Source organism: Neomonachus schauinslandi, chromosome 1 (assembly GCF_002201575.2).
Source record: "Neomonachus schauinslandi chromosome 1, ASM220157v2, whole genome shotgun sequence".
NCBI classification, from domain to species: Eukaryota; Metazoa; Chordata; class Mammalia; order Carnivora; family Phocidae; genus Neomonachus; species Neomonachus schauinslandi.
In genome coordinates, this window is record NC_058403.1 from 71,073,950 (window position 1) to 71,101,942 (window position 27,993).

Here is a 27,993-nt window from a genome sequence, read left to right on the forward strand (position 1 = left end):
CCAAAATTTAGTGACTTAAAACAATAGGGCTTGGAGGGGGGCAGCTTGTCTCTACGTCAGTTGGTGTTGGCTGAGTGGTTTGTGTGTGGCTGGAGGATCCAGCATGTCTGGTGCCTTACCTGGGGTGGCTAGAATGGCTGGGATTGGACAGGCTCTTCCTGCCCTTTGGAGTCTTTCATTCTCGAGGGCTTTTCTCTTATAATGTGGTCTCTCTCCAGCAGGGTAATCAGACTTCTTAATGTGATAGCTAGCTTTTCTTCAGGCTTAGGCCTGGAAATCACACAGAATCATTTCTGCTACATTCTTTCGGTCAAAGCAAGACACAGGGCTACCCCAAATTCAGTGTAAAGGGAAATAAACTCTACCTTTTGGTGGGAGAGTACCATGCACATGGAGGGATGAGAGGAATTGTTGGTGGCCATCTATATATACAGTCTGCTGTATCTTTCAGCACACCAGTAGTGTGTGCCATTGACCCAAGTGTTTGGAACCTTTACAGTAGAAAATTTGTCCCCATCGCCAGGGATTTTGATTTATGTCATCTGGAGTATAGCATCAGAATTTTAAAAATTTCTCTAGGTGATTCTGACATGTAGTAAAGTTTGAGAACCACTACCTTAAATCAGTGATTCTCAAATTGTGATCCATGGACTGACAGCATCAGCATCACCTGGGGACTTGTTAGAACTTCTCAGAATTCACCCAGATCTACTGAATCGGCATCCTGAGGCTGGGAGCCAGCCATCTGTGTTTGAACAAGCCTTCTAGGCAATTCTGAGGTACTATAAAGTTTGAGAACTGCTGTTCTAGAGCAGGGGTTGGCAGACTTTGGTTTGAAGGTCAGATCTAGCCCATCACCCCCCTTTTGCATATAAAGTTTCACTGGAACACATTCGTTTCTGTATTGTCTATGGCTACTACAAAGAGAGTAGTTGTGACAAAGACCACATGACCCACAAGCCTAAAATACTGTCTAATCTTTTACAGAAAAAATGTGCTGTGCTCTGCTCTAAAGGACTCCTTTATTTTTGTCCACTTCCAGGGACTCTATCTGTCATGACACCCACTGAAGAGAGACCTTTTTTCTGCGTTAGTGAAAGTGATTTAAAGACTAGTTACCTTGATGAATTTTTCTCAGTGTAGTGGTAGTTGATGAACCAAAGCTGCAACCCAGACTAGCTAAAATCAAAATCTCTGGAAGTAGGAACCAGGCATCAGTAATTTTCAAAGGTACCCAGGTCATTCCAGTGTGCAGCCTAGTTTGAAATAGTGCATTGCTTCCCCCAAACAAACTACTTGGAAATCTTGGTAAATGCAGACTGATTCTGTAAGTCTGGAGTGGTTTTGGAAATTCTTCTTTTCTAACAAGCAACCAGGTGATACGCATAATGCTGGTTTACACCTGGGGAACTTTTAAATACCCTGATAATCAGAAACACTGGTGAGACTCAGGAATCAGTATATTTAAAGTTCCCCAGGTTATTCTAATGTGCAACCAATTTAAGAACCCCTGAGTTAGAGCAGTTTGTTTCAATCTTTAAGTAATAGAATCACTTAGCAAACTTAATAAAAATACAGAAGTATTATTTTTTCTTTTTTTTTGAGAGAGAGAGAGAGAGCATGTTTGCATGTGTGAGCGGGGGTGGAGGGTGGGGAGGGAGGGCAGAGGGAGAGGGAGAGAATCTTAAACAGACAGTGTTAGGCATGGAGCTGGAGGTGGGGCTTGATTTCCCTATCTGAGATCATGACCTGAGCTGAAATCAAGAGTTGGATGCTCAATGGACTGAGCCACCCAGGCGCCCCAGGGATTCTATCTTTCTTCAACAAGTTTGGACCTTGGTATTTTCTGTTAGCTTTCCCCATGATAAGCTAGCGAAGAATCACTGCTGTAGAGGAATGAAGGGAGAAAGAAGAATTTAGAGAACTGGATAGGCTAGGACAAGCAGAGAATGTAGAAAAAGAGGAACAAATGATAAACAATCGTTTGAATATTGGGACCTGTTCCTGATGATAGCAAAGAAGAGACCACTTGATTTATTATTGGCCTATTTACAGGTCTAGTGAGATTAATGAAGAGATTCAGTGAGTCCAGGGGCGCCTGGGTGGCCCAGTCAGTTAAGCATCTGACTCTTGATTTTGGCTCAGGGTTGTGGGATCGAGCCAGGCGTCGGGCTCCACATTGAGCGGGGAGTCTACCTGAGACTCTCTCCCTCTCCTTCTGTCCCTCCCCTCTGCTGGCTCACACTTTTTCTCTCAAATAAATAAATAAAATAAATCTTAAACGAAAAAAGATTCAGTGAGTCCACAGCCATAGCCCTGTATTCTTCTATAGATTTTGGAAAGCACAGGGATGATTTTGTCCTGTAGAATTATAGAAGAGAGTGCTGTGGTGGTTGAATAAAATTTAAATGGAAGACGAAGACTTTACAAAATTTATACTTTGAACCAATGGGACCTAAATGGTAAGAACTGGAAACTTTCAGTGCCAACTATGGATGTGTAACCTGTCTTCTTCTAACCTTCCTAGAGTACTCTTTGCCATGTGTAAAGTGCATCTCAGCTTTCATCCTTTCCTGAAAGCAGGTGAGATAGTGTTGCTTTAACCAGGTCCAGACATGAATGGGAAATAAACCTGAGTGTAAGCCATTGGTTTTAAAGATTGATTGATTGATTGATTGATTTTAGAGAGAGAGTGACAGAGGGTGAGTGGGGAGGCCAGAGGGAGGGGGAGAGAGAGAATCCTCGAGCAGACTCCCCACTGAGTGTGGAGCCCAACATGGGGCTCAATCCCACAATCCTGAGATCATGATCTGAGCTGAAATCAAGAGTCTGCCGCTTAACTGACTGAGCCACCCAGTTTTAAACAGCTATATATTATCTATGCACTCAAGTTAGATCCTTTTATAATTAGCAGGTAGGTCAAATGATACATTGTTGGTTATTTGTTATATATATATGTCACTAAGAATAGTACTGTTAATGTCCAGAAATGGAATTGAACCTTAGCTTTTGTGTGGTAGCTTCCCTCACCCCCCCCAATGTCTCACTGTGGCTTTATTATACCATTCCAGGTTTTGTGGTGTAGAAACAAAAGACAAGACCCGAGGTGTACTCAATTCTGAGGATAAGACAATTTTTTTGGTCTAAAACCTAAGTGAAGTTTTTGGGTGATCACTGAGCACTTTGGATAAGATCTGGATCAGAATCCCCAATTAGTGAAGATGGTAGAACACAACACAAGGAAAATGGGGAAATCAGATAAAGGACAAAAACTTAGGAAAGAGTCTTACAAAGTTCATTTGGTACCTGGCTTCCAGGAACATTAACAAGGCTACTTTTATTTCACCCTCTGATTCTTTCAAGGCTTATAGAGCTTTTTACTTTTAGCATATGAAAAGGAATGCTGTGAATTCTGCCTCAGGCTGAGTATAGATTAGTGATTTGAGAAATGGGACTAACTGAGGCAACTCTGGAGCAGTTCGCACAGGAAACAGCAGTAGTTAGCTGGTAGGTTGTCCGGGTGGCATGCAGTTGGCAGGTAGGAGACAGACAGTTCTTTACTCAGTTACTTTTGCATTAACAACATACTTTTCACTGTAATGGAGGTGTTGAAAATATGTTGCCTAGATAATTGGCGGTTTCCTAAAATACTTCTTATCCATTCAAATGTATATAAAATTTAGTTTAGGTAATGCTGTATCTTGGAGGATGTAGATAGTAATGTTTTTATAGTTTTAAAACAAGGACAATGCTACACAGGAAAACATTGTGTTTTTTTCCTCTGGAATATATTAATTTTTTTAAACAGCATTACTGAGGAATAGTATAGCCAGCATATTAAAGTGTACAATTTTGGAAATGTTGAGATATGTAAACCTCCATGTAAACTGTCACCTGAGTGAACATAGTAACAGTCACACCCCAAAAGTTTTCCTATGCCACTTTATAATTGTTTGCTGCCGCCTCATTTCTAGTCATTCACTGATCTGCTTTCTATCATTATTGATTAGTTTGAATTTTCTATACTTACATGTAAATAGAATCAGTGTAATTATTTTGAGACTCAATAGTGTTGTGCTTATCAATAATTCATTTTTTATTGCTTAATACTATTACACTGTATGGATATGCCATAATTTATCCATTCACCTGTTGATGGATGTCTTAGTTATCTATTGCTGTATAGTGGATTACCCCAAAATAGAGTGGCTTAAAACAATAACCATTTATTATCATGGTTTCTGGGCCAGGAATTTTTAAAGAGACATAGCTGGGTTGTTCTGGCTCAGCCTTCTGTGAGATTGCTGTTAAGGTGTTGGCTGGGCCACAGTCAGTTGAAAGCTTTACTGGGGCTGGAGGATCCAGTTCCAAGATAGGGCCGTGTACATGGCTGTTGGATCCAGGCAGGCCTCAGTTCCTCCCAAGGAGCCTCCTCCCTGGGCTGCTTGAGTGTCCTTACTACATAGAATGTAGCTACTCCCTAAACAAGCTATCCAAGAGCAAGGGCAAAGAGAAAGCTGCAATACTTTTCATGACTTAGTCTTAGAAGTCACACATTTTCACTTCCTCCATATTACCATGTGTTAGAAGTAAGGCACTATAACCAGCTTATTTACAAGGTAAGAAGCATCAGACTCCACTTTTGAAGGGAGGAGTGTTAAAGAATTTGTGGACATAGTTTAAAGTTGTTTGAGTTGTTTCTGGGTTTTGGCTATTATAAATAAAGCTGCTTATAAAAATATATGTAAAAGTTTATATAGGTATATGCATTTATTTCTTTCGTGTAAATAGGAGTAGAATGGCTAATTTATAAGGTAGGATTATGTTTAACTTTTTATAAAACTATTTGTATAGTGAAAACTACAAAACATTGGTAAGAAAAATTAAGGGAAGAGAAAATAACTTATTGTTTTTTTTTTTTTTAAGATTTTTTATTTATTTATTTGACAGAGACACAGCGAGAGAGGGAACACAAGCAGGGGGAGTGGGAGAGGGAGAAGCAGGCCTCCCGCGGAGCAGGGAGCCTGATGCGGGGCTCGATCCCAGGACCCTGAGATCATGACCTGAGCTGAAGGCAGACGCTTAACGACTGAGCCACCCAGGCGCCCCCAAAAATAACTTACTGTTGTTTATAATAATAATATTCTTTCCTATGTTAAATTTAAAAAAAATTTTAACTTCTTCTAAGACATTAAAGAAACCTCCCAGAATTTGGAAATTGTTTCCCAAAGTTGACTATGTATTTTACAGCAGCCATGTGTGAGAGTTCTAGTTGCTTCACACAATCAACACACTTGGTATGGTCACTCTTTTTAAATTTATCATGGTTTTAATTTGCATTTTCTTAATAACTAGAGATGCTGAGCATCTCTTTTTGTGTGTTTATTTTCCATTAATGTATCTTCTTGATGAAATGTCAGATCTTTTGCCCATTAAAAATTTTTGGATTTTTAAAATCTTATTTAGTTGTAAGAGTTCTTTCTGTATTCCAGATATGTTTTTTGTCAGATAAATGTTTTGCATATATTTTCTTCCAGGCTTTGGCTTGTCTTTTTCACTTTTATAACCGTATCTTTTGAAGAGCAGTAGTTTTTAATTTTGATTGTCAGTTTATTGATTGTTTTCTTTTATAGTTTTCTTTTTGTGTTTTACCAAGAAATGTTTGCCAGTTTATTCTGTGTTTAGATTTGTGATCCATTCTGAGTTAAATTTTCTGTATGTTTGCATGGTAAGGGTCAAGGTTTATTTTTTTTCAGCATATGGCTCTTCAGTTGTTTGTTCTAATACCATTTGCTCAAAAAATTTCTTTTTCCCATTTTGGCAACTTTTGGAAGGCGGCTATGCTCACCAGTATACCACCAGCGCCACACTGTCTAAAAAAATGTGTGGGTCATTTTTGGGCTCTATTTTGTTTCACTGATCTTTTTGCTTATCTTTATTCTAATAGCACAATAGCCTTGATTACTGCAGCTTTCATAGTAAGCCTTGAAGTCAGGTAGTGTAGCTATTCCAGCTTTGTTCCTTTTTTTCAAAATTGGCTTGGCTATTTTAGGTCTTTTACATTTTCACATAAATTTTTGAATCAGATTTCCAGCTTCTACAGAAAATCTTACTGGGATTTAGAGTGGGATTGCATTGAAGGTATAGATCAATTTGGTGAGAATTGACATCATACTAATATTGAGTCTTCGAATCCATGAACACAGTATATCTCTCCATTTATTTAAGTTTTCTTTAATTTCTCTTGGTAATGTTTTGTAGTCTTCACTGTACAAGTCTTACATATCTTTTGTCAACTGTGTCCCTAAGCATTTCCTATTTTTTTTTTAAGATTTTATTTATTTATTTGACAGAGAGACAAGAGAGCACAAGCAAGGGGAGCAGCAGAGGGAGAGGGAGAAGCAGCAGGCCTTCTGCTGACCAAGGAGCCTGATGTGGGGCTTGATCCCAGGATCCTGGGATCATGACCCTCATGAGTCCAAGGCAGATGCTTAACCGCTGAGCCATCCAGGCGCCCCAGCATTTCCTATTTTTTGATACTACTATAAAGTTCAGTTTCTAATTAGTTGTTGCTGGTATATAGAAATAGCATTGAATTATGTATATTGACTTTGTTCCTGTGGCCCTGCTAAGTACACTTATTAGTTCTAGTAGACTTTTCTGTAAATTCCATAGTATTATCTATATAGCCAATCATATCACCTATGGATAAAGATAGTTTTATATTCTTCCTTTCTAATATTTTCCCCTTTTTTCATTTTTCTTGCTTGATTGCATTGCTAGGATTTCTAGTACAGTGTTGAATAGAAGTGATGAGAGCAGACAGTCTTGCCTTGTTCTTGATCATTGCCATTAAGCCTTTCACCACAAAAAAAAAAAAAAAAGAAAAGAAGGCTTTCACCACTGAATATGTTAGCTGTAGGTTTTTCATATGTGCCTTTTATTAGTTTGAGGAAGTCCCCTTCTATTCCTGGGTTCCTGAGAATTTTTGTCAGGAATGGATGTTGGATTTGGTCAAATGCTTTTTTGTATAGTTTTTCTGTTTTAGTTTGTTAACATGGTAAATTATAGTCGTTGATTTTTGAATGTTAAATCAATCTTGCAATCCCAGAATAAGTCCTAATTAGTTATGATATATTGTCCTTTTTATATGTTGTTATTACATATCATTGTTATGTATTAAGAATTTTTGCATCCATGTTCATGAGGGATATTGAGGGTTCCCTTGTTTCTATATCCTCACCAACACTTGTTCTTGTCTTTTTGATACTAGCCATTCTGACTTGGGTGAGGTGATAGCTCATTATGGTTTTTTTTTTTTCTTTTAAAGATTTTTATTTATTTATTTGACAGAGAGAGACACAGCAAGAGAGGGAACACAAGCAGGGGGAGAGGGAGAGGGAGAAGCAGACTCCCCACTGAGCAGGGAGCCCGATGCGGGGCTCAATCCCAGGACCCTGGGATCATGACCTGAGCCGAAGGCAGACGCTTAAGGACTGAGCCACCCAGGCGCCCCAGCTCATTATGGTTTTGATTTGCATTTCCCTGATGATGAGTGTTGTTGAGCATCTTTTCATGTGTTTGTTGGCCATCTGTATATTTTCTTTGAAAAAATGTCTACACAAGTCCTCTGCCAATTTTTAAACCAGATTGTTTGTTTTGTGTATGAGTTCTTTTTTTAAGATTTTATTTATTTATTTGAGAGAGAGTGAGAGCAAGAGCAAGAGAGGTCACAGAGGGAGAGAGAAAGAGAGAAGCAGACTCCCCACTGAGTGAGGAGCCTGATGCAGGGCTTGATCCCAGAACCCCGAGATTATGACCTGAGCCAAAGGCAGACAACCATCTAAGCCACCCAGGTGCCCTGTGTATGAATTCTTAATGTATTTTAGGTATTAACCCCTTATCAGATATATCATTTGCAAATATCTTCTCCCATTCAGTATGTTACCTTTTCATTTTATTTATGGTTTCCTTCACCGTGCAAAACTTTTAAATTTGATGTAGTCACAATTGTTTATTTTTCCTTTATTTCCCTTGCCTGGGGAGATAGATTCAGAAAAATACTAAGGCCAACGTCCAAGAGTTTACTGCCTATGTATTCTTTTTAGGATATTTATGGTTTCGGATGTCACATGTAGGTCTTTAATCTATTTTGAGTTTATTTTTGTGTATGGTATAAGAAAATGGTCCAGTTCCATTCTTTTGCGTGTATCAGTCCAGTTTTCCCAACAGGATGTATTGAAGAGACTGTGTTTTCTCTGCTGTATATTCTTGCCTCCATTATTGTAGATTAGTTGAATATGAGTTTGTTTCTGGGCTCTTTATTCTGTTCCATTGTTCTCTGTGTATGTTTTTGTGCTAGTACCATACTGTTTGATTACTATAGCTTTGCAGTAGAGTTTGAAATCTGGGATTGTGATGCCTCCAGTTTTGTTTTTTTGTAAGATTGCTTTGAATCTTTGTGGCCTTTGTAGTTCCATACGAATTTTAGGATTATTTGTTCTTTTTTTTTTTTTTTTAAAGATTTTATTTATTTATTTGACAGAGAGATAGAGAGAACAAGTAGGCAGAGAGGCAGGCAGAGGGAGAGGGAGAAGCAGGCTCCCCACTGAGCAGGGAGCCCGATACGGGGCAGGATTATTTGTTCTAATTCTGTGATAAATACTATTAATTAGCTTTATGAATTTTGACAGACACATATAGTTGGATCTCCATACCACAATCTAGATGCATGACAGTTCCGATAACCCTTAAAATACCCTTATTTTACTCCGTTGTTAGTACCTTCTACCCCCGACCACTAGAAATTTCTGATTTATTCTTCATCCCTATAGTTTTATCTTTTCTTGAATGGAATCTTGAATGGAATCATATAGTTTGTAGCCTTTTGAATATGACTTATTTTACTTAGCTAAATCCATTGAGATTCGTCTATGTTGTTGTATGTATTAATAGTTCATTTTATTGCTGAGTAGTATTCCATTGCATGGATGTACCATAGTTTATTTCTTCAAGGACGTTTGGATTGTTTCCAGTTTTTGGCATTTAGGAACGGAATTGCTATAAATGTTTGCATACATATTTTGGTGTAAGTCTAAGTTTTCTTTTTTCTTGGGCAAGTACCTCGAGTGGGATTGCTAAGTTTTATGTAAGTATAGCTTTAAACTTTATAGGATATGGGAGGTTTTTAATAGATTCTATATCTTTAATTCTCTTTAGGTTATTGATTTCTTATTGAGTGAGCTTTGGTAGTTTTTGTCTTTCAAAGAATTAACCCATCTTGTCTGTTAAATTTATAGGCATAAAATTATTCCCCAGTTCCCCTGGTTATTCTTTTTAATATTTGTAGAATCTGTGGTGTTGTCATCTCTCTCCTTCTTGGTATTTGAAGTTTTTTTTTTGTTTTTTTTTTAGAGCTGGGGGTAGGGACAGAGGGAGAGGGAGAGAGAGAATCTCAAGCAGGCTCCAAACCCAGCGTGGAGCCCAATGTGAGGCTTGATCTCACAACCCTGAGACCTTGACCTAGGCCCAAATCAAGAGTTGGATGCTTAACTGACTGAGCCACCTAGTTGCCCCTGAGTTCGTGTTTTAAAATTTTTTCTTTGGCAGGAGGTTTATCAACTTTATAGATCTTCTGAAAGAACTGGCTTATGTTTTTGTTGAGTTTTGGTTACTAATACTCTGTTTTCTGTTTAGCTGACTTCCGATCATCTTTATTATTTCCTCTCTTCTGCTTAATTTGGATTTACTACTTTGGGTTTAACATACTACAGAAAACAATATTTTCTCTCTGGATGTAAATTGTCATATTTTTAAATCTTGTAGTACTCAATTCAGGTGTGGTGTGTGTTGTGTGGGTGTGTGTGGTGTTGGTGTTTAGTATTTAGACAAGAACATGAGACTTTGCTAGTAGCAAGATTTCAGAGAGAGTGAAATTGGTACTGTTTTTAATGAGAAGGGTACAGGATTTTTTGTTTTGTTTTGTTTTGAATGTTGATTTTTGTGCCTCTTCATCTCTGAATGTAGAGTATCTGTAAATTATTAAAATACTCAGAATTTCCATGACAAGCCCAGTGAAATTTCCCACACATAGAGCTACTAAAGTTTAATATGTGGCATTATTTAAGTGGGGCAAAATATTGTCACCAGGAATAAAATTTTATTCTTGTTTCTAATCTTAGCAGTCATTGAACCTAAAGGACTATATAATGTTTACTCAAATTAAGAGCGTAAAACATTTAAATCCCTAGGTCTTCCCAAATGAGTAACCTCTAACTAAGATATAAGGCAGTTTTGGAGTTGTTTTTACTTCAAATGTTTTGATACGTGAAAGTAAGAAATTCCTGTAGTAAATGAAGTGGAATTTGTGTTACTCTTTCAGGTTGTTTTTCAAAGCTTGAATTAAAATCAAGGAAATAAATTGCTTTATTGTTTTAACATTCTATTTAAATAGTAATGCAAATTTGATCTTCCCTGTAATTAGAAATAATTTTATTTTTTAGATGAAATTCGTTTGAAAATCAGTTTCAGTTTCTTTTTTAAATGCTTATTTTTTATGTAGTCTTCAATAAGAAATATAGGTGTTATTAGAATTGGAGTACTGGTGGAAGAATGTGTTATTTATCAACCTACATGAAAATTATTTTTTATTTACTTTTCTAATTGTTTAATGTTACATTTTATCTTTTAGATCCTATTTGACCAAACTCAGAGATCAATTAAAGCACAGCTTCAGAACTTTGTTAAAGAGTAAGTCAATTGCAGTGAAGAGAAAAGAAAAGCAACAAGTTCATGATCACATCTGGGAGTTGGTTATCTTTTGAGAGGAATTCTTATGGACTGTGATTTATTGAAAATATTGGAGTTTTTGTTTTTTTGCTTTGTGAAGTGTATATTGCATTTCCTCTTGAATTATTCCATAAGGGAATCAGACTTCATGTCTTTCAGTGAATCATTTATACTCTGAAATTTGTATTCAGGATATATAACTAGGATTGTTATAGATTAAAAAATAAAATAATTTAATGACCTTTCAAAATCAAAGCAGATCCCAAAAGTGGTTGAAATACTATTAGTTATTATAGTGGAGACTAAGTTTTCCATAGTCTCAATATGGTTTTTTCTTTCAAGAGAATATAATGGAATATATGAGAATGAATCATAAAAGTGCATGTTTTTTGCTACATGTGATCCTTTTGTGTCACATTCATCCCATTTTATATGTGAAATAAAATTGAACTAGAAATAAAAACATCTGAACTTTCCAGGTAGGAACATTTTCCTTTCCCACATTAATAATTCAGTTTTTCTCTTTTAATTCCTGCCTGAGAATATATAAAATTACAGATAAAGTTGGTTATGATACAGTATTCAGGATAAATTATAGAAGTAGCACATCTCGTGAACATAGTGCACTGCCGTTTAGTAGGTTAGAATTTATTGTCCTGCTAGTGATATCTCACAGATTCTTTCCAAATAATAGACTAACGTTCAGAATGTCCTTATAGAATGTATGCATGAAAATTTATGGCTTCTTACAAAGCCTTTAAAGTCTTTCTCAGGTCTACTTTATTATTATTTTAAAATCATTTGTCTTCAAGTCATTTTGCCTGGTTCTCTGGTAGAAAAAAGTACTTATCTAACATCATTAATGAATCAAGGGTTTCAGAATACTGAAATGGAAACCATTACCCTTTACGGGTGTGCAGTTCTTTTACCAAAGATTGTATGTATATGTGTTTTAAGAATATATTCATGCCCTTTGGCCCAGGAATTTCCCTCAACAAGAAACGAGTGATATTTCTTAAAGTGTGGTTTGTAGATCACCCACAGTAGGATTTATGGAAGTTTTCCTGTTTTTATTTTTTTAGAGATCTTAGAAAATTCAAAGATGCCAAGAAGCAATTTGAAAAAGTCAGTGAAGAAAAAGAAAATGCATTAGTAAAAAATGCTCAAGTACAAAGAAACAAACAGCATGAAGTTGAAGAAGCCACGAACATTCTGACAGCAACAAGAAAATGTTTTCGACATATAGCCCTCGACTATGTACTTCAGGTATATTTATTAATATGTTTTCAAAAAATGCTTACTAAACATGTCATTACTTTTGAGTGATTACACTGAGAAGAACTAATACTGTTTCTTTGAGTCTAAAATTAAGCCATGATCTTTTGTGAAGACTTTTCACTTGTCTGTATATCTGTGTATGCACATAAATATGTGTGTGTACATGTGTATACCTTTGGTTCTGATTTCTTCCCCTTTTCACTTAACATGATACTTTCTCCCATTTTTAAATGTTGTAAAAAGCATTTTAATCGCTTTATTTTATTCTATGGAGTTTCTAGGTTAATTTAATTAATACTGCTTATCAGACATATTGTTGCCAGTTTTTACTGGCAATAGTGAAAATATAGTTTTCAATAATTGTAAATGATAATAACATCTTTGTATATAAATCTTTTGCCACATTTCTGATTATTTCTTTAGAGTAGATTCTTAGAGGTATTAAGGCATACCATATTGACAAATGTAAAATATTTCTAGAAGTGTTGTTCTGATAATTGCATTACATGCTATTTTTTAAAACTAGAGATCAGTATTTGGTGAGTTGCCTGGTGATCTTCTGGTCCTATGTAAAATTGAAATCAGTTTGAATGTGATAGGTCTCCAAAGGGATTCGAGAGACATGAAAAGTGAGGGCAAAGTGTACATTATTTCACATGTACTTGATGTGTTCCTATATATCATGAGTTGAAAGCTTTAAAGCTCAGGAAATTAGTTTGTCTGAATCTCCCTTTACAAAACAGCAGTGGAGTCTCCAGAGATTGTTGACTAGCAATCACAGATTATTTCTTAAAAAAATACGTAAGTAACCATATACAAATTAGTGATTAAAACTACTTAGAAAACTTAGCAAATTAGTAGAAAATGACTAAGTTTTTTTTAAGTTTCTATTCAGTAAGTGGGAAGTTAAAGTTTTCAATTAGCAATAATCGTGCCTCGGATAAACCTCAATGAAGTGCATTTCATTTATTAACGATAATCTTCTAGAATGGAATGCTCTGTATTTCCTTTCTCCCATTAGCTCTCTCCCATTTACTCCACTTTTTGCGGTAGGATGAGTACTGTCTTCCTATCCCATTCCACTGACATAGCTCATGCTAAGGTCTTACTCATTAGATACAGTTTCTTAACCAACTTGACTGTTGTGTTTCACTGAAATGGTGGACCACACTCTCTTTCTTGAAATATACTTTTGTCTTGATTTATCTCAAACCATTTTTAGATTGCAATAACTTCTATTTAGCTTCTATTTCTTAACTTCTATTAACTTGTATTTCTTTTCAGTGTCCATGTTGGGCTTCTCTCCTTTGTCCATCTTTTCAACCTCTTTTTCAGGGTTCCCTCTTGGTCCTATTCTTTTCTGACCTTTTGATTTCCCTGAAAGTCTCATGCCTCTTGCTTGAATTACCATCATGTATAGATGACAAAATCTATTTTTCTCAGACATCCCTCTTTCTTTTTGATCCACAACTGAAAACTGTCTTCTTCCAAATGGCTTCTTTTTACCCTTACCTAACTGAATGCCAACACCCTCTCACTCAATCCTAGAAAGTCACATGGAGAATTATATCAGATATTCTCATTCTAAGCTGCTATATCTAACAATCAAAACTGCCTTAAAAAGTTCTGTGTATTGGGGCACCTGGGTGGCTCAGTTGGTTGAGCATCTGACTCTTGATTTGGGCTGAGGTCATGATCTCAGGGTGGTGAGATCAAGCCCTGAGTCAGGCCCCGCACTGGGTGTGGTGCTTGCTTGGGATTCTCTCTCTTCCTCTCCCTCTGTGACCCACTCCCCTACCCCCCGCTGGCGCACACTCACTCTTAAAAAAAAAGAAAAAAGTTCTGTGTACCTCTTAAGTCTGCTCTTTCTTACCCTTGCTGCAGCGCTAACACCAGTCTTTATTGTTTCTTATCTAGAGTATTAAGATGTTCTCAAAAAATTGGTCTTCTTGCATTGCGTTTACCTGTCCTGTTACCACTTTGTTCTCTGTTCTGGGGTCAGTTATACAAGTTTCTCCAGGCAAAGTGAATCATCCTTGCCTCTGCTTCTTCTGTGCTGTCATAATATTGTCATACACATTGCTGTTAGAGCACTTAAACACATTTATTATAATTATTTATATCTCTTTTTTACTCCTAGGTTATATTCTTTCCTCTAGTGGTTGGAAAATAAATTATCCATTTCATTTAGTGCTCATCCAGTAGTTTTAAGTTAGGATCCACATGTCCGATGTAACTATTACCCTATTTGATTTTTCTGATGAGAACTCTTGTGTCATTTTATTATATGGCTAAAGTGGCTATTTTAGGGTGTAGTAAGTAACAAATATCCAAGTTTATAAAGTTTGTCATGCTTTAGCTTCTGTAAATACTTGAATTTACTTTTTTTTCCCAAGTACATGCTATTTTTCATTGCCCAACATAAAAAAATACATAAAATGGAAGCACTTTTGGCATTTTTCAAAGTCTGAATAATAGGTTATTTGCAGCCTCTGCTTTTACTTAGAGCATTTGAAAGTTAATATTTTAGTTCTCAAAACTGAATAGGCCATGGACGCCTGGGTGGCTCAGTCGGTTAAGCGGCTGCCTTTGGCTCAGGTCATGATCCTAGAGTCCTGGGATCGAGTCCCGCATCGGGCTCCCTGCTCTGTGGGGAGCCTGCTTCTCCCTCTACCTCTGCCTGCTTCTCTGCCTACTTGTGCTCTCTCTCTTTCTGTCAAATAAATAAATAAAATCTTTAAAAAAAAACAAAAACAAAAAACAAAACAAAACTGAATAGGCCTTGAAACAGACATACAAAGGAAATTAGTGCTCATTTAAGCATAGTTATTTGGACTTTTCTTGGTGTGTTTTTAGTTTTCTGATCAGTGCTTTAAAATTATCTTATAAAACAGGCAGAATATTCAGTGGGAAGAACATATCAAAAAGGAAGATATTCTGTAATCTTTTGACAATATTACCAAAAAGTGAATGATTCTTTTTTTGTATAAACATTAATTTCATTAAGCTGATATGTAATAGATAAAAAAAATATTTGTTAAGAATTTCTAGAGTTGGGAGAGATACCACAAAGGCAACTTTCATAATTTACTGATCTTTCAGTAAGTTTAGTTTAATTAAAATATTATTTGAGGTCTATTAATTTAGTTAACAAATATTTATTGAGTCCTCACTATGTATCACTTGGGGAATGCAGCTGGGAATAAGGCAAGACCTTGATCTTATGGAGCTCACACTTTAACCAGGGAAAAGACATAAGTAAATAAGAAAATATAAGGTAGTTATGAATGCTATCAAGGAAATAAATAGGGTTGTTGTACTAGAGAGTACATAGGGCCTACTTAGACCTTTTTGAGGAGATAGTATTTTAGCTGGGACCTGATTGGAACAGGTAGCCTTATGCCTATCTGGGCAGACAGTTATGACATGAAGACAGAACAACTAGTTTGAAAGTGTTGAGGTGGGAGTAGTTTTGGATTGTGGTTGGAGCACAGAAAGGGGAAAGTAATAGAAAACTAGGTTAGAAAGGTGATATCACAGAGGGCCACGAAGGCTACAGGAGGAAGTTGGAAGGTTTTAAGTTGGACATAGTGTAATCTTATTTACATTTTGAAAAGATCACTCTGTTTGCTGTGTGGAGAATGGATTGTAGAGAGTCAAGAGTATAGAGAGACTAGTTCATACGCTATTGCAACAGTCTAGAAAAGATAAGATGGTGTTTGGTAGTAGTGGCAAAAATTGATGAGAATTTGCATTAAGGATATATGTTGAAGGGTCTAGATGAGCAATTAGATAAGGAGGATGGGGAAAAGATGGAATTCTAAGAAATTGATATGCCTATCAAAGTGATAGTTTTATCACTACAGTATTTATGACTTATGCATGGCCAGTTTTTCTTTGAGTTGAAAATAGATGAGAGTTTCATTGGTATGTTTGTCTTAACGTTTTTGCAAAACGTGGGTCAAAGGGTGAAAAACTTGAACTTTGATTTTATTTACTTTTCTGAAAAAGTATCAAACTATCAGAAAAAGCAAATTTTACAATATTGCATTGTAGATTAGTTTTTAAAATAAATGCATAGGTAATTAACCAAGTGTATTTTCCCTCAGATTAATGTCCTTCAATCAAAAAGGAGATCAGAAATCCTAAAATCAGTAAGATATTTATTGAAATGATGTTTTCAACATTTTAATATGATCTAAGTGTACATATATAAGCGTTTAAAGCAGCATCATATGTGTGTATATTTATGTGTGTGTATATATATATGTAAATATATTTATTCCAGGTTCAGAATTAATCTTACAGATCTTTTCATACTTCTCCTGTGTCACTTAACCACTTTTTTGTCTCCTTCATGTTATAGTTATTTATGTGTATCTCCTCTATTAACACACTGTGAGCTCCTTAATAGTGACATTTAAATATTTGAGATTGAGGGCATGCATAAATGGTATCATTTAGAGAATTTTTCCTCCCGGGTTATTGATGATTTTATCAGCCTTTTGGTTTGTTCTTTAAAGTGCCGTTTGAAAATAAATGGGGTGAAATTTGAGGATAATGTTTTTCCCTGAGCCTCTATGCCCATTTTTTTATTTGACCATTTTTTAAAATCTTAAAGCTAACAAAGAAGTGGACATGGGATGGTAGTGGTATGACATTGCATTCTTTCACATTTTGAGAACCTTAGAAATAATTTTTCCGCTCTGTTCACTGAAGTATTTTGTTTTTTTCCCTGAAAGGGTATGCATAAATTGCTTTTGATTCTTGTCCCCACCTAGCTTTTCCCTAAATTCTATATTTATGTTATTTCTTATCAGGTAAGTACATTGTACTTGCTCTTTACCTCTACTTCCTTTTCCAGATTGAGAGTATTATGTGTTAATTGTAGAAAATTGGAAAGTAAAATGTATGAAGAAAAAATTAAAACACTTACAAATCTTACTACCAAGGGAGAACTACTGTTAATATCTTGGCATATATCTTCATCTTTTTTCCTCTCTTTCTGTGGGCATGTATGTATATGAATGTGTATGTGTGTTTTAAAATTGCATTTAATTTTTTTAAACAAAATAGGAGTCATTGTTACATATGTTTTATAACTTTGTTCTTTTGATAGTAACTACAAAATCATCACGTTATTAAATATTTTTTATTTAACAATGGCTTTCCTGGCCATACAGAATTCTACCATGTGAATCTACTAGCGGTAGGCAACCTTTTTTTGTGAAGGGCCAGGTAGTGAATATGTTAGGTTTTGTGGGCCTTGTGGTCTGTGTTGTAATTACTTAACTGTGATGTTGTAATGAGAAAGCAGCTATAGACAATATGTAAATGAATAGCATGATTGTGTGTTAATAAGAATTTTTCTTATGGACATGGAAATTTGAATTTCATATAGTTTTCCCATGTCATGAATTTCATGTCTTCTTTTCACTGTCTTTCAAACATTTAAAAATGTAAAAACCACTGTTAGCTCATAAGCCATCCAAAAATAGATGATAGGGCTAGATATAGTTTGCAGGTCAGTTGACTATACCATAAATTAGTTTTATCCTTTAATGGATTTTTAAGTAATTTCCATGTTTTTTGACTTTAAAGAATAGCATTATAGTGATCATTCTAATAAATAATATGATTATTTCCTTAGGATAGATTAAGACAAGAGATTATTTAGTCAAAGGGTTTAAGCATTTATTAAAACTTTAAAAAAATAATGGTAAATTTTAAGAGTTATACATCATTTCCACTAGTAGTATGTGAAAGTGAACTATATTACCAACACTGGGTATTAATTTCTCCTACTCTACATATAATTTGGTAGATAGAAAATGTCATGTCATTGTTCAGTTTTGCATTTCTTTAATACAAATGAGTTTGTATTAAATATGTATGAGTTTGAAATTTTTTCTGTATATTTTTTGGCCTCTGTGTTCCCTGTTTTTCTGTTAAATATTCATCTTTTTCATACTGATTTGTAACATCTTTTATATTTTAAGACTATTAACCCTTTGTCATATGTGTTTTCCTAGTTTATCATTTATCTTTTAATATGTTTATTATGTGTTTTGATGTGCAGGCATGTTTTACATTTTTATGTAGTTGTAGCTGTTAATCTTTCAACCTCTTTTTTTATATAATTGTTTATTACACTAATAAAGTTGCGTAACTACTGTTAATCTAATTCCAGAATAATCTTTTATTGAGCTTTGTCCTTTTGTGTTTGTGTTTTAATTGGTTTTTCTCTTGAAAAAATCTTCTTTTGAAGCATTCTTGAATATTAAGGACCTATTTTAAATTTCAGAAAATTAAACAGATGTCTCGTCTTGCTAAAAATAAACATGGATGTTTGGAGGATTCTTTCACTATTATGATTGAATTAAATTTCTTCCCAAATAAAAATGACAAATAAAAACAAGGGTGATTTTTCTCTCATGAATAGGTAAAATGTAGGAAAACCTGGAAAAAATCTTAACCTATTAGCAACATTTTTGGATATTGGGAATGAATATACAGAAACCTCCATATTTGGCAAAGTCTATTGACTCATTTTATTTCAGTATCTTGAGAAAGAAAATAAGCATTCCCCTACTTTGGGCTGTGTTTAGTGATCCTAGTCAGTTATAAAGTGTGATTGTTTTATTTTGAGAGCTTCATATTTCCTCTTCTGATTTTCTAATGTTTTATTTGCAATTTAAAGTTTTGCCAGTGAGTTTGGTTGAAAGGCATATAATATGGTTTTTATAATGTACCTGAGAAGATGGTGAAGGTATTGAAAACTTGATTCTTTCAATTATTACCATGTGAATTTTGATTATCTGGATATAATAATCTGTTAAACAACTAAAATTTGGGGTGTTTTTAAAATTTTAAGCCACTTAGAGATTTCTTTTAAACATAATTTATTCTCACTTCACAAAAATTTCTGAAATACTCTTTTAAGAAAAATGACTCAGTTCTAATTTTAAATTTGATATTTTGGGCTCTTATGGAATAATTTTTAAACATTAGATAAGAGTAAGATTTTTAAAAATTTCAGGATATTTAAGAATGATTTTAAAATGCTAAACTTTTTTTCTCTTATTAGATGTTATCTTTTATGTATGCCCATTTGGCCTTCTTCCATCAAGGGTATGATCTATTTAGTGAACTTGGGCCCTACATGAAGGATCTTGGTGCACAGGTAATATTGTACTGTATTGCTTGATTCTGTGTTATGCATTGATATCTGTATTTTTTTCATTGAGATGTGATTGACATATATTGCATTAATTTAGGTGTATAAAATAATTGAGATAAATGTGTGTATTAATACACACATATTTATAGTCAAATGACCACCTCAGAAGTTTAGTAAACTATTACTCCATAGACTAAAACATTTTTTTTCTTGTCTTCAGAACTTTTAAGATCTACTGTTTAGTAGCTTTCAAATATATGATACAGTAGTGTTAACTATAGTCACCATGCTGTACATTACATTCCCAGGTCTTATTTATTTTATAACTGGAAATTTGTACCTGTGACCCCCTTCACCCATTTTGTCCACTCATCCCCCACCTCTGGCAAATTCCAGTCTGTTCTCTGTATCTGTGAGTTTTGTTTTGTTTTGTTTTGTTTTGATTCCACATATAAGTGAAATCCTATGGTATTTGCCTTTTTCTGCCTGATTTATTTCACCTAGCGTAATGCCTTCATGGTCCATCTATGTTGCAAATGGCAAGATTTCCCTTTTTTTTTTTTTAAATGGCTGACTAATAGTCCCATGTATATATATACACCACATTTTCTTATCTATTCATCTTTTGACAGACACTTAGGTTGTTTCTGTATCTTGGCTATTATAAATAATGCTGCAGTGAACATGGTGATGTAGATATTTTTTCAAATTAGTATCTTTGTTTACATTGAACATATGTAGAAGGGGCATTGCTGGAACATATGGTAGTTCTGTTTTTAAATTTTTGAGGAGCCTCCATACTGTTTTCCATAGTGGATGCACCAGTTTATATTCCCACCACTAGTGCACTTTTCTCCACATCCTCACCAACACTTGTGATTTCTTGTCTTTTTGATGACAGCCATTTTGACAGGTGTAAGGTGATATCTCATTGTGGTTTTGATTTGTATTTTCCTGATGATTAGTGATGTTGAGCACCTTTTCATATACCTTTTGGCCATCTATTTGTCTTCTTTGGAGAAATGTCTCTTCAGATCCTCTGCCCATTTTTAATACAAAGTGTTTGTTTGTTTGTTTGTTTTGCTATTGAGTTGCATGACTTCTTCATATACCTTGGACATTTATATCTGATACATGATTAGCAAATATTTTGCAGGAGCTTTTTGGTTTGATGTAGTCCCACTTGTTTGTTTTTGCTTTTGTTGCCTTTGCCCTGGTATCTGTACTTTTAAAGAAGTTTAGCATTTCGGGGAAAAATTAGCATATTGGGAAATTTGACATTTCATTTATTTAATGAAGAAGTTTGATGCTGCAGAAGATTTATGTATGGATTAAATGTGTAACCAAAAAGAAGACTGAAGTTAAAAATATGTTATAGACAGCATGTGAGGGTGTTGAAAGGAAAACTTAAAAACAAAGTGTCTATTTTATAGTATACATAGCTGGATTTATTTTTTCATTTCTTAGATTTGGATATTGAAAAATCCTACTGATTTTTGATTTGAGTTATACTCTTTATATTTTGAATAATAAAATTTTAGAATCTTAAGATTATGGAAGTCTTGGGAACTTTTTTATTTTATACATATATGCACATGTGTGAATTATACATATATCACAGTATTATATAGAAATTTCATTATATTCAAATTATTTTTGATAACTGAGCAGAACTTTGTATTAGATTTGTTCTGGGACATTCTTTTTTGTTGATTGGTGAGCTTTCTGGATTTAATAGTATCAATTTTTAGGGGATTTTTTTCCCCCTTATAGGTTCATATTACCTTTTGAGGACAGGGGATTAAGGATACAAAATAGAGTTTAGGGAAATGAGGAAAAAGGTAAGAATGTAACAAGAATTGCATTCATTGACCAAAAGTAAATATGGTGCATACACGTATGTGTGTACGTGTGTGTCTTGGGATGGTGTGCAGGGCATATGCCATGAGTTGCAGAGATACTGTTCCCAGGCTCTATAGAATTTAATCTGTTGGAGGAAACTAACAAGTCACCAGACAGTTACTCTTTGGGCTCAGTGTCGTGTCTGGGTATATAAATTGAGAACTTGCTCATTTGCACGGGATAGATAGAAACCTTAAAATAGTAGCTTCAACAAGATGAAATTTTATTTCGCTATGTAAGTCAAAGGCCTGGTATGCAGGGATGCAGGCTTATATTTTTTAATTCTACCTCATGGTTCGAAGTTACCATAACCACATTCTAGCTATCAGGAAAGAGGAAAGAAGAAAGAAAGATGCATTCTCTTTATGGATGTCTCCTGGAAATTGTAGAGTCACCTCTGTGTACATCCCAATGTCATACAGGCTGCAGGAAAGCTGGGAGATAAAAACTTAATGCCAGATAGTCATGTGACCTACTAGAATTTGGGGGTTCTTGAGTTAAGAAAGAAAGAGAGAATGGATATTGGGGAATAGCTGGCTGTCTCTACCACATAGCAGAGGATCAAAGAGTTATAGGAACATACAGATAGAACCTGTAACCCAGACTTGGGAGGAAGGCAAGACCTTCCTAGGCTATCTAGGCACTCCCCACATTCTGTCAAGGATTATGTTGCACCCTCATCTTACATTAAATATAATTTATAAACAAATGAGTTGGATTATAGTTGAGTAGTTTCAATAATTGTATACTTTAGACATTTATTAACTTTGGTTTTGCAGTTTCCCCCTCTCAGTTCTCACATAATTTTTCAGGTCCTTGAAAAGCCTCTAAGCTCATGGAAAATATAGCCTGGTTGGAGGTGGCCAGTTCAGATATTCTTTCAATAATTCAGTTATGAGATAACTGGATCTGGAACTGGGAACATGGCAGTAGGGATAGAAACAAGTAGCTTGAGGGATATTTAAAATATAGCCAATTTCAAGGTAGAGGGACATGATGAGTTGAGGTTTAAATGTGTTAAATTTTGGGGCGCCTGGGTGGCTCAGTCGGTTAAGCATCTGCCTTCGGCTCAGGTCGTGAACCCAGGGTCCTGGGATCGCGCCCCACATCGGGCTCCCTGCTGGGCGGGAAGCCTTCTTCTCCCTCTCCCACTCCCCCTGCTTGTGTTCCTGCCCTCACTATCTCTCTCTCTGTCAAATAAATAAAATCTTTTAAAAAAAATGTGTTAAATTTTGATGATCGGACATCTAAGTGAGTGTATCTGGAACTCAAAAACAAAAACAAAAAAAACCTATGTTAAAGGAGTCAATAACATATAATTGCTAATTGTAACCACAAGAGTGGGTGAATTGACCCAAGGAGAGTTAATAGGGATCCCAAAATCATTTTTGTGTTTTGAAAGCTATTTTTGAAAAATGTGAGCGCTGGAACAGTATGCTTAAAGATTTTGATTTTGTAAATTAAGGTCAAGGGCCACTAGTATAGAGTAAAAAGAGAATCTGGCTTCAAACAGGGCCCTAAGAATGACATTTTTTTTTTTATTTAATTTTGTTTTATTATGTTATGTTAGTCACCATACAGTGCATCATTAGTTTTTGATGTAGTGTTCCATGATTCATTGTTTTCGTATAGCACCCAGTGCTCCATGCATACGTGCCCTCCTTAATTCCCATCACTGGGCTAACCCATCCCTCCACCCTCCTCCCCTCTAAAACCCTCAGTTTGTTTCTCAGAGTCCATAGTCTCTCATGGTTCGTCTCCCCCTCCGATTTCCTCACCTTCATTTTTCCCTTCCTTCTCCTAATGTCCTCCATGCTATTCCTTATGTTCCACAAATAAGTGAAACCATATGATAATTGACTTTCTCTTCTTGACTTATTTCACTTAGCATAATCTCCTCCAGTCCCATCCATGCTGATGTAAAAGTTGGGTGTTCGTCCTTTCTGATGGCTAATATTCCATTGTGTATATGGACCACATCTTCTTTATCCATTCATCTATTGAAGGGCATCTCGGCTCTTTCCACAGTTTGGCTATTGCGGACATTGCTGCTATGAACATTGGGGTGCATATAGCCCTTCTTTTCACTACATCTGTGTCTTTGGGGTAAATACCCAGGAATGCAATTGCTGGGTCATAGGGTAGCTCTACTGAGATACCACCTTACACCAGTTAGGATGGCAAAAATTGACAAGGCAAGAAACAACGAATGTTGGAGAGGTTGTGGAGAAAGGGGAACCCTTTTACACTGTTGGTGGGAATGCAAGTTGGTACAGCCACTTTGGAAAACAGTGTGGAGGTTCCTCAAAAAATGAAAAATAAAAATGACATATTTTTAAGAAATGGTTAAGTATGAGGATCTCCATTAAAGCATAGATGAGAGAGGAGGTGAAAACTGGGAGATGGTGTTAGTGCAGGCCAAAGAAAGAATGTCTCAAAAAGGAGAGGGTAGTTATCAGTACAAACATTGGAAAGAAGGCCCAGTAAACCCAGGACTGAGAACTACCTATTGGGTTTAGCAGCAAGAAGATTATATGTTACCTTTGTGAGAGTAGAGGGTCTGAGTGGCAGAAGCTAAACTATAATGGGTAGATGAATACCAAATAGACAAGTGAAGAAGAGGGAAGATTTTTCCAGAAGTTGTGTTATGACGGAAAGAGAGGGGGAAGATGGTGGCTGGAGAGGAATATGAGTTGGAGGAAGGTTTTTTTAAGGTAGTAGGATTTGCACAAATATACAAGCAGATGGAAATGGGAGAAGTTGAAAAGCTGAAAGAGAAGTGATGATGTCTGATGTGGTAGGAGTAGAGGGGATTCCAAACACAGAGGATTGGGGGCACCTGACTGGTTATAGGTAGCTGTGAAACTCCTCATGTCCAGGACTAATAGAAGCATGGGACACATTCTGCTGTGCTCCAGACTCTCTCTCCCTGATATCATCCCAGCTTGTAGGAGACAAGACTGTCAGTCTTCACATCTCCTCAACTCGTACCTTCCCCAGCCCTCTACCATGTTGAGACATTTTTTTCTTTCTTTTTTTTTTTTTAAAGATTTTATTTATTTATTTGAGAGAGAGAATGAGATAGAGAGAGCATGAGAGGGGGGAGGGTCAGAGGCAGAAGCAGGCTCCCTGCCGAGCAGGGAGCCCGATGCGGGACTCGATCCCAGGACTCCAGGATCACGACCTGAGCCGAAGGCAGTCGCTTAACCAACTGAGCCACCCAGGCGCCCGAGACATTTTTTTCTTTATACTTCTGCCCCAACAGAGAGAGGTGAATTTTCCCGCTTTCTGCTGTAATAGCAGTGAGGTGGGATGTAGCCGAGGAATTTACTACCAATGGGACAGGCAGAAAACCATCACTTGCATTGCAGTACTAGTGTGGAAGGTACGTGCACACAAGTTTATAAATATTAGTTGAATCTTAGGGTCTGCCTTATACCTCACTTCAATCTGAATGGATAAAATTTATATGCCATTCAATTAAAGGATATAAAATCATGGTGTAATGGTTATTTGACTCATTCAGTATAAGAAAATATTGAGGACATTTCCCAAGTGCAGCATGTACCAGCATTACCCATTAAATCAATGTTACATGTCACTAATGCATGTATGCATTAGATCCTCAAGTGTAGTAGTATAGTTGCCATCTAAATCAAATATTTGTAGTAGTGATAATTCTGTTCCAGTGTGTTTTCTTTTGGTTCTTTATTAATATTCAGTGGTAATTAAGATTCTGTGGCCAGTTGTACATCTGAAACTAATATTATACTATGTGTTAACTATCTGGGATTTAAATAAAAACTTAAAAAATTTTTTTTAAAAAGAAAGAGCACAAGCAGGGGGAGCAGGAGAGGGAGAAGCAGACTTCCCGCTGAGCAGGGAGCCCGATGGGGTACTCGATCCCAGGACCTGAGCTGAAGGCAGATGCTTAACCGACTGAGCCACCTAGGCGTCCCTAAAAAAATTTTTTTTTAATTAAAAAAAAAAAAGAAAAATTCTGTGGCCAAAATTATTCTCTGATAGGGAAAAAAACATCATGTGTAATAGTGAATAAAGGACCAAATGGTTTTTTTATGAAGGCTTTTTAAAATTTTGTTTTGTAAAGGATAGCAATGAAAACATTTGTTCATTTATACTTTATCTTTCTCCTTATTCCTATTGATGTTTACATTTTTATTTTTTATTTATCCCACATTAATCAGTTAAGAGGTGTGGGGGTTCAAAGATGAAATGACATACATCACAGTCTAGAAGAGTAGACTCACATAATTTATAACCCAATTGTTTGTTATTCTAGCAAAGAGTAGTTCAGGAAGCCAGGGCATTTGTCATAATACTGGAAAATCATCTTTTCTGATGGAAAGGAACAAGAAAGAAATGAGATTTATGATTTCATAAGTTTTTTGAGCTTTTAAAACAGAACCTTAAACAATGTCAATTTTATACCCTGGCCTTATGAATGATTACTATTTTATTCCTTTTAAAAAAATTTTATTATTTAGCTTTCTCTCTTCTCTGGTGACTTTTTTTTTTTTTTTTTTTTGCCTTTTAGATTTGACTATAACATTAAGAAGCCAACTTGAAAACATGAAGCATTTTGAGTGATTGAAAGTGTCTGTTCTGTTGAATTTATGAGAGCTGGCCCCACACTAGCATAGCTGCTACTTTTTGCTTTTTGGGGAAAAAGTCACCAGGGTATCTTCTTTCTTTGATTCTGACTACTAGAATTGCAGGGGTCAGCAGGCAACTTAAGCTAGAGTTCTCTTCCTTATTCCGGGAGTTTGTTTTATCACTGTTGTGCCTTTGACAAGGCCTCCTGTCATGTTTGCTTGGTACTAAACTGTTCTTAGAAATGTTTTTCCTGGAGGAGTTATAGACCTTCTTAAAAAGGATTTGATACCAGAGAGAACTTCCATTTTAAAGTTATAGCCAAAATGCCTTTTTGAGTAAACTTAAATTGGCTTACTTATTGAGAGTATGTTTTTAAAAAAATGATCATACCTTTTTTTAAGTCTGCCTAATGTTTTCCCTTTCCCCCTTTATAGCTGGATCGACTGGTTGTGGATGCAGCAAAGGAGAAAAGAGAGATGGAGCAAAAACATTCCACCATTCAACAAAAGGTACCTGATAAGAAAAGTTACAGGAGAGTAATTCCCATTTTGTACAATTGTTTGATTATTGGTTTCAGCAAGATACCATTGTGTTCGAACAAATCCTTTAAGTTGCTGTAGTAATTGAATTGGGTAGCAAATTCCTCCTTTTTTTTTGTGAAAAGTAAAATATTTTTTAGATGGTCAGGCAGTATTTGAAAGCCATGTTTTTGAACCACTTTGCAAAAACTCAAAGGCTCTTTTTTTTTTTAAATTCTTTCTTTCTTTCTTTATCTGAGAGAGAGAGAGCACGAGCAGGGAGGAGGAACAGAGGGACGGGGAGACGCTGTCTCCCTGCTGAGCAGGGCTCCATCCCAGGACTCCGAGATCATGATCTGAGCCGAAGGCAGACGCTTAACCAGCTAAGCCACCGAGGCACCCCAATCTCATAGGATCTTAACTAATTAAAAAATGGCCCTTAGAATTTAAACTGCTATTTACAGTTTCAGTTAGGATATCACCGATCCCTGTAAAGTGTGTGAGTGAGAGGGGGTAGCGTGTGGGGTGGGGGGTAGGCAGAGAGGGTAGTGGAGAACATCTTTGCATCAATGTGTGTGTTTGGTATTGTGGACTTAACAGCTATAGTTACTCTGAGGCAGCCCTTGCCCTCTTTCATGTGATACTGGAATTTCATGTGCATTACTTGTTAATTTGCCTAAGCTTAGCTAAACCATTTGAAAAATATATTTTTAAAATGGAAATTTAAATATGACACATTTTTATTTTTGTGTGTGGAGAGCTTTGAATACAACTAACTTGGAACTCAACCTAACAATATTTTGTCTTACATGGTGATATTTTTGTGTGGTAATCTGAAAATAAAATGAGAGAACTGGAGGTTGAATCTAATAATACAAGTATGTGACAAGATGCCTTCTGTACTTACCTGCCAAGGGAGATAGCATGATCACAAAAGTGGTTTTCCCAGCGTCAGGCTTATCCATTGACTCCAAATGTGCCGACCCTTGGAATTTCCCCAAATGTGGGAAACTTGACTGCATAATTTGTGGTAGTGGGGCACCCTATTCATGTGTTCCCCTAAAAAAAAAAGGATGCCTTCTAGAATTGCTTTAAGAAATCTGTTCCTGTGGTATTGACCAGTCAGATCAACTTTTGTTATGGTTTATTTAGAATTTAAAATACCAGTGAACTAGATCTGACATAAAAGATGTCAGTAGAGGGCGCCTGGGTGGCTCAGTTGGTTAAGCGACTGCCTTCGGCTCAGGTCATGATCCCAGGGTCCTGGGATTGAGTCCCGCATCGGGCTCCCCCTGCTCTTTGGGGAGCCTGCTTCTCCCTCTCCCTCTGCCTGCCACTTCCCCTGCTTGTGCTCTCTCTCTCTATCAAATAAATAATAAAAATCTTAAAAAAAAAAAGTAGAAAAAAATTAAAGGGAAGTCAGTAATACAAGTAAGGAAAATTTTATTGGTGATGGGTTATTAATATTCAAAGAGAAACATTATTTACAAAGGGAAGGATTTTCTACTGGATCACCTTTAACTTAGTTACTTCCAGTTATTGTTAGGTAAGACTAACTTCCTGTTTTGTTTTGTTTAAAGTTAGACTCACTTTGGGTTGGGTAATTTGTGTTAATGACATTACCATGGAGAGATTGTTAAAAATTGGGACCAGTCATTTCTAATTAAAATGAGAGATCATGATACTTGTAGATACTTGTGACTGTTTGCTTAA

At 35.9% G+C, this 27,993-nt stretch overlaps 1 protein-coding gene and 1 non-coding gene across 3 annotated transcripts in view; both read left to right on the forward strand.

Moving 5' to 3' along the window:
• The window catches only part of ACAP2 (ArfGAP with coiled-coil, ankyrin repeat and PH domains 2), a 129,257-nt gene that overhangs the window by 58,288 nt on the left and 42,976 nt on the right, over positions 1–27,993 (forward strand). For both annotated transcript variants that reach the window (XM_021692323.2, XM_044919883.1), the window contains exons 5-9: positions 10,691–10,749; positions 11,871–12,054; positions 16,176–16,220; positions 19,154–19,249; positions 26,197–26,271. In XM_021692323.2, the coding sequence (XP_021547998.1) occupies positions 10,691–10,749; positions 11,871–12,054; positions 16,176–16,220; positions 19,154–19,249; positions 26,197–26,271 (459 nt within the window). The remainder of the gene's footprint in view (positions 1–10,690; positions 10,750–11,870; positions 12,055–16,175; positions 16,221–19,153; positions 19,250–26,196; positions 26,272–27,993) is intronic.
• LOC123323254 lies at positions 27,180–27,342 on the forward strand. Its single transcript, XR_006539305.1, has one exon. It is a non-coding gene; the product is annotated as a U1 spliceosomal RNA (small nuclear RNA).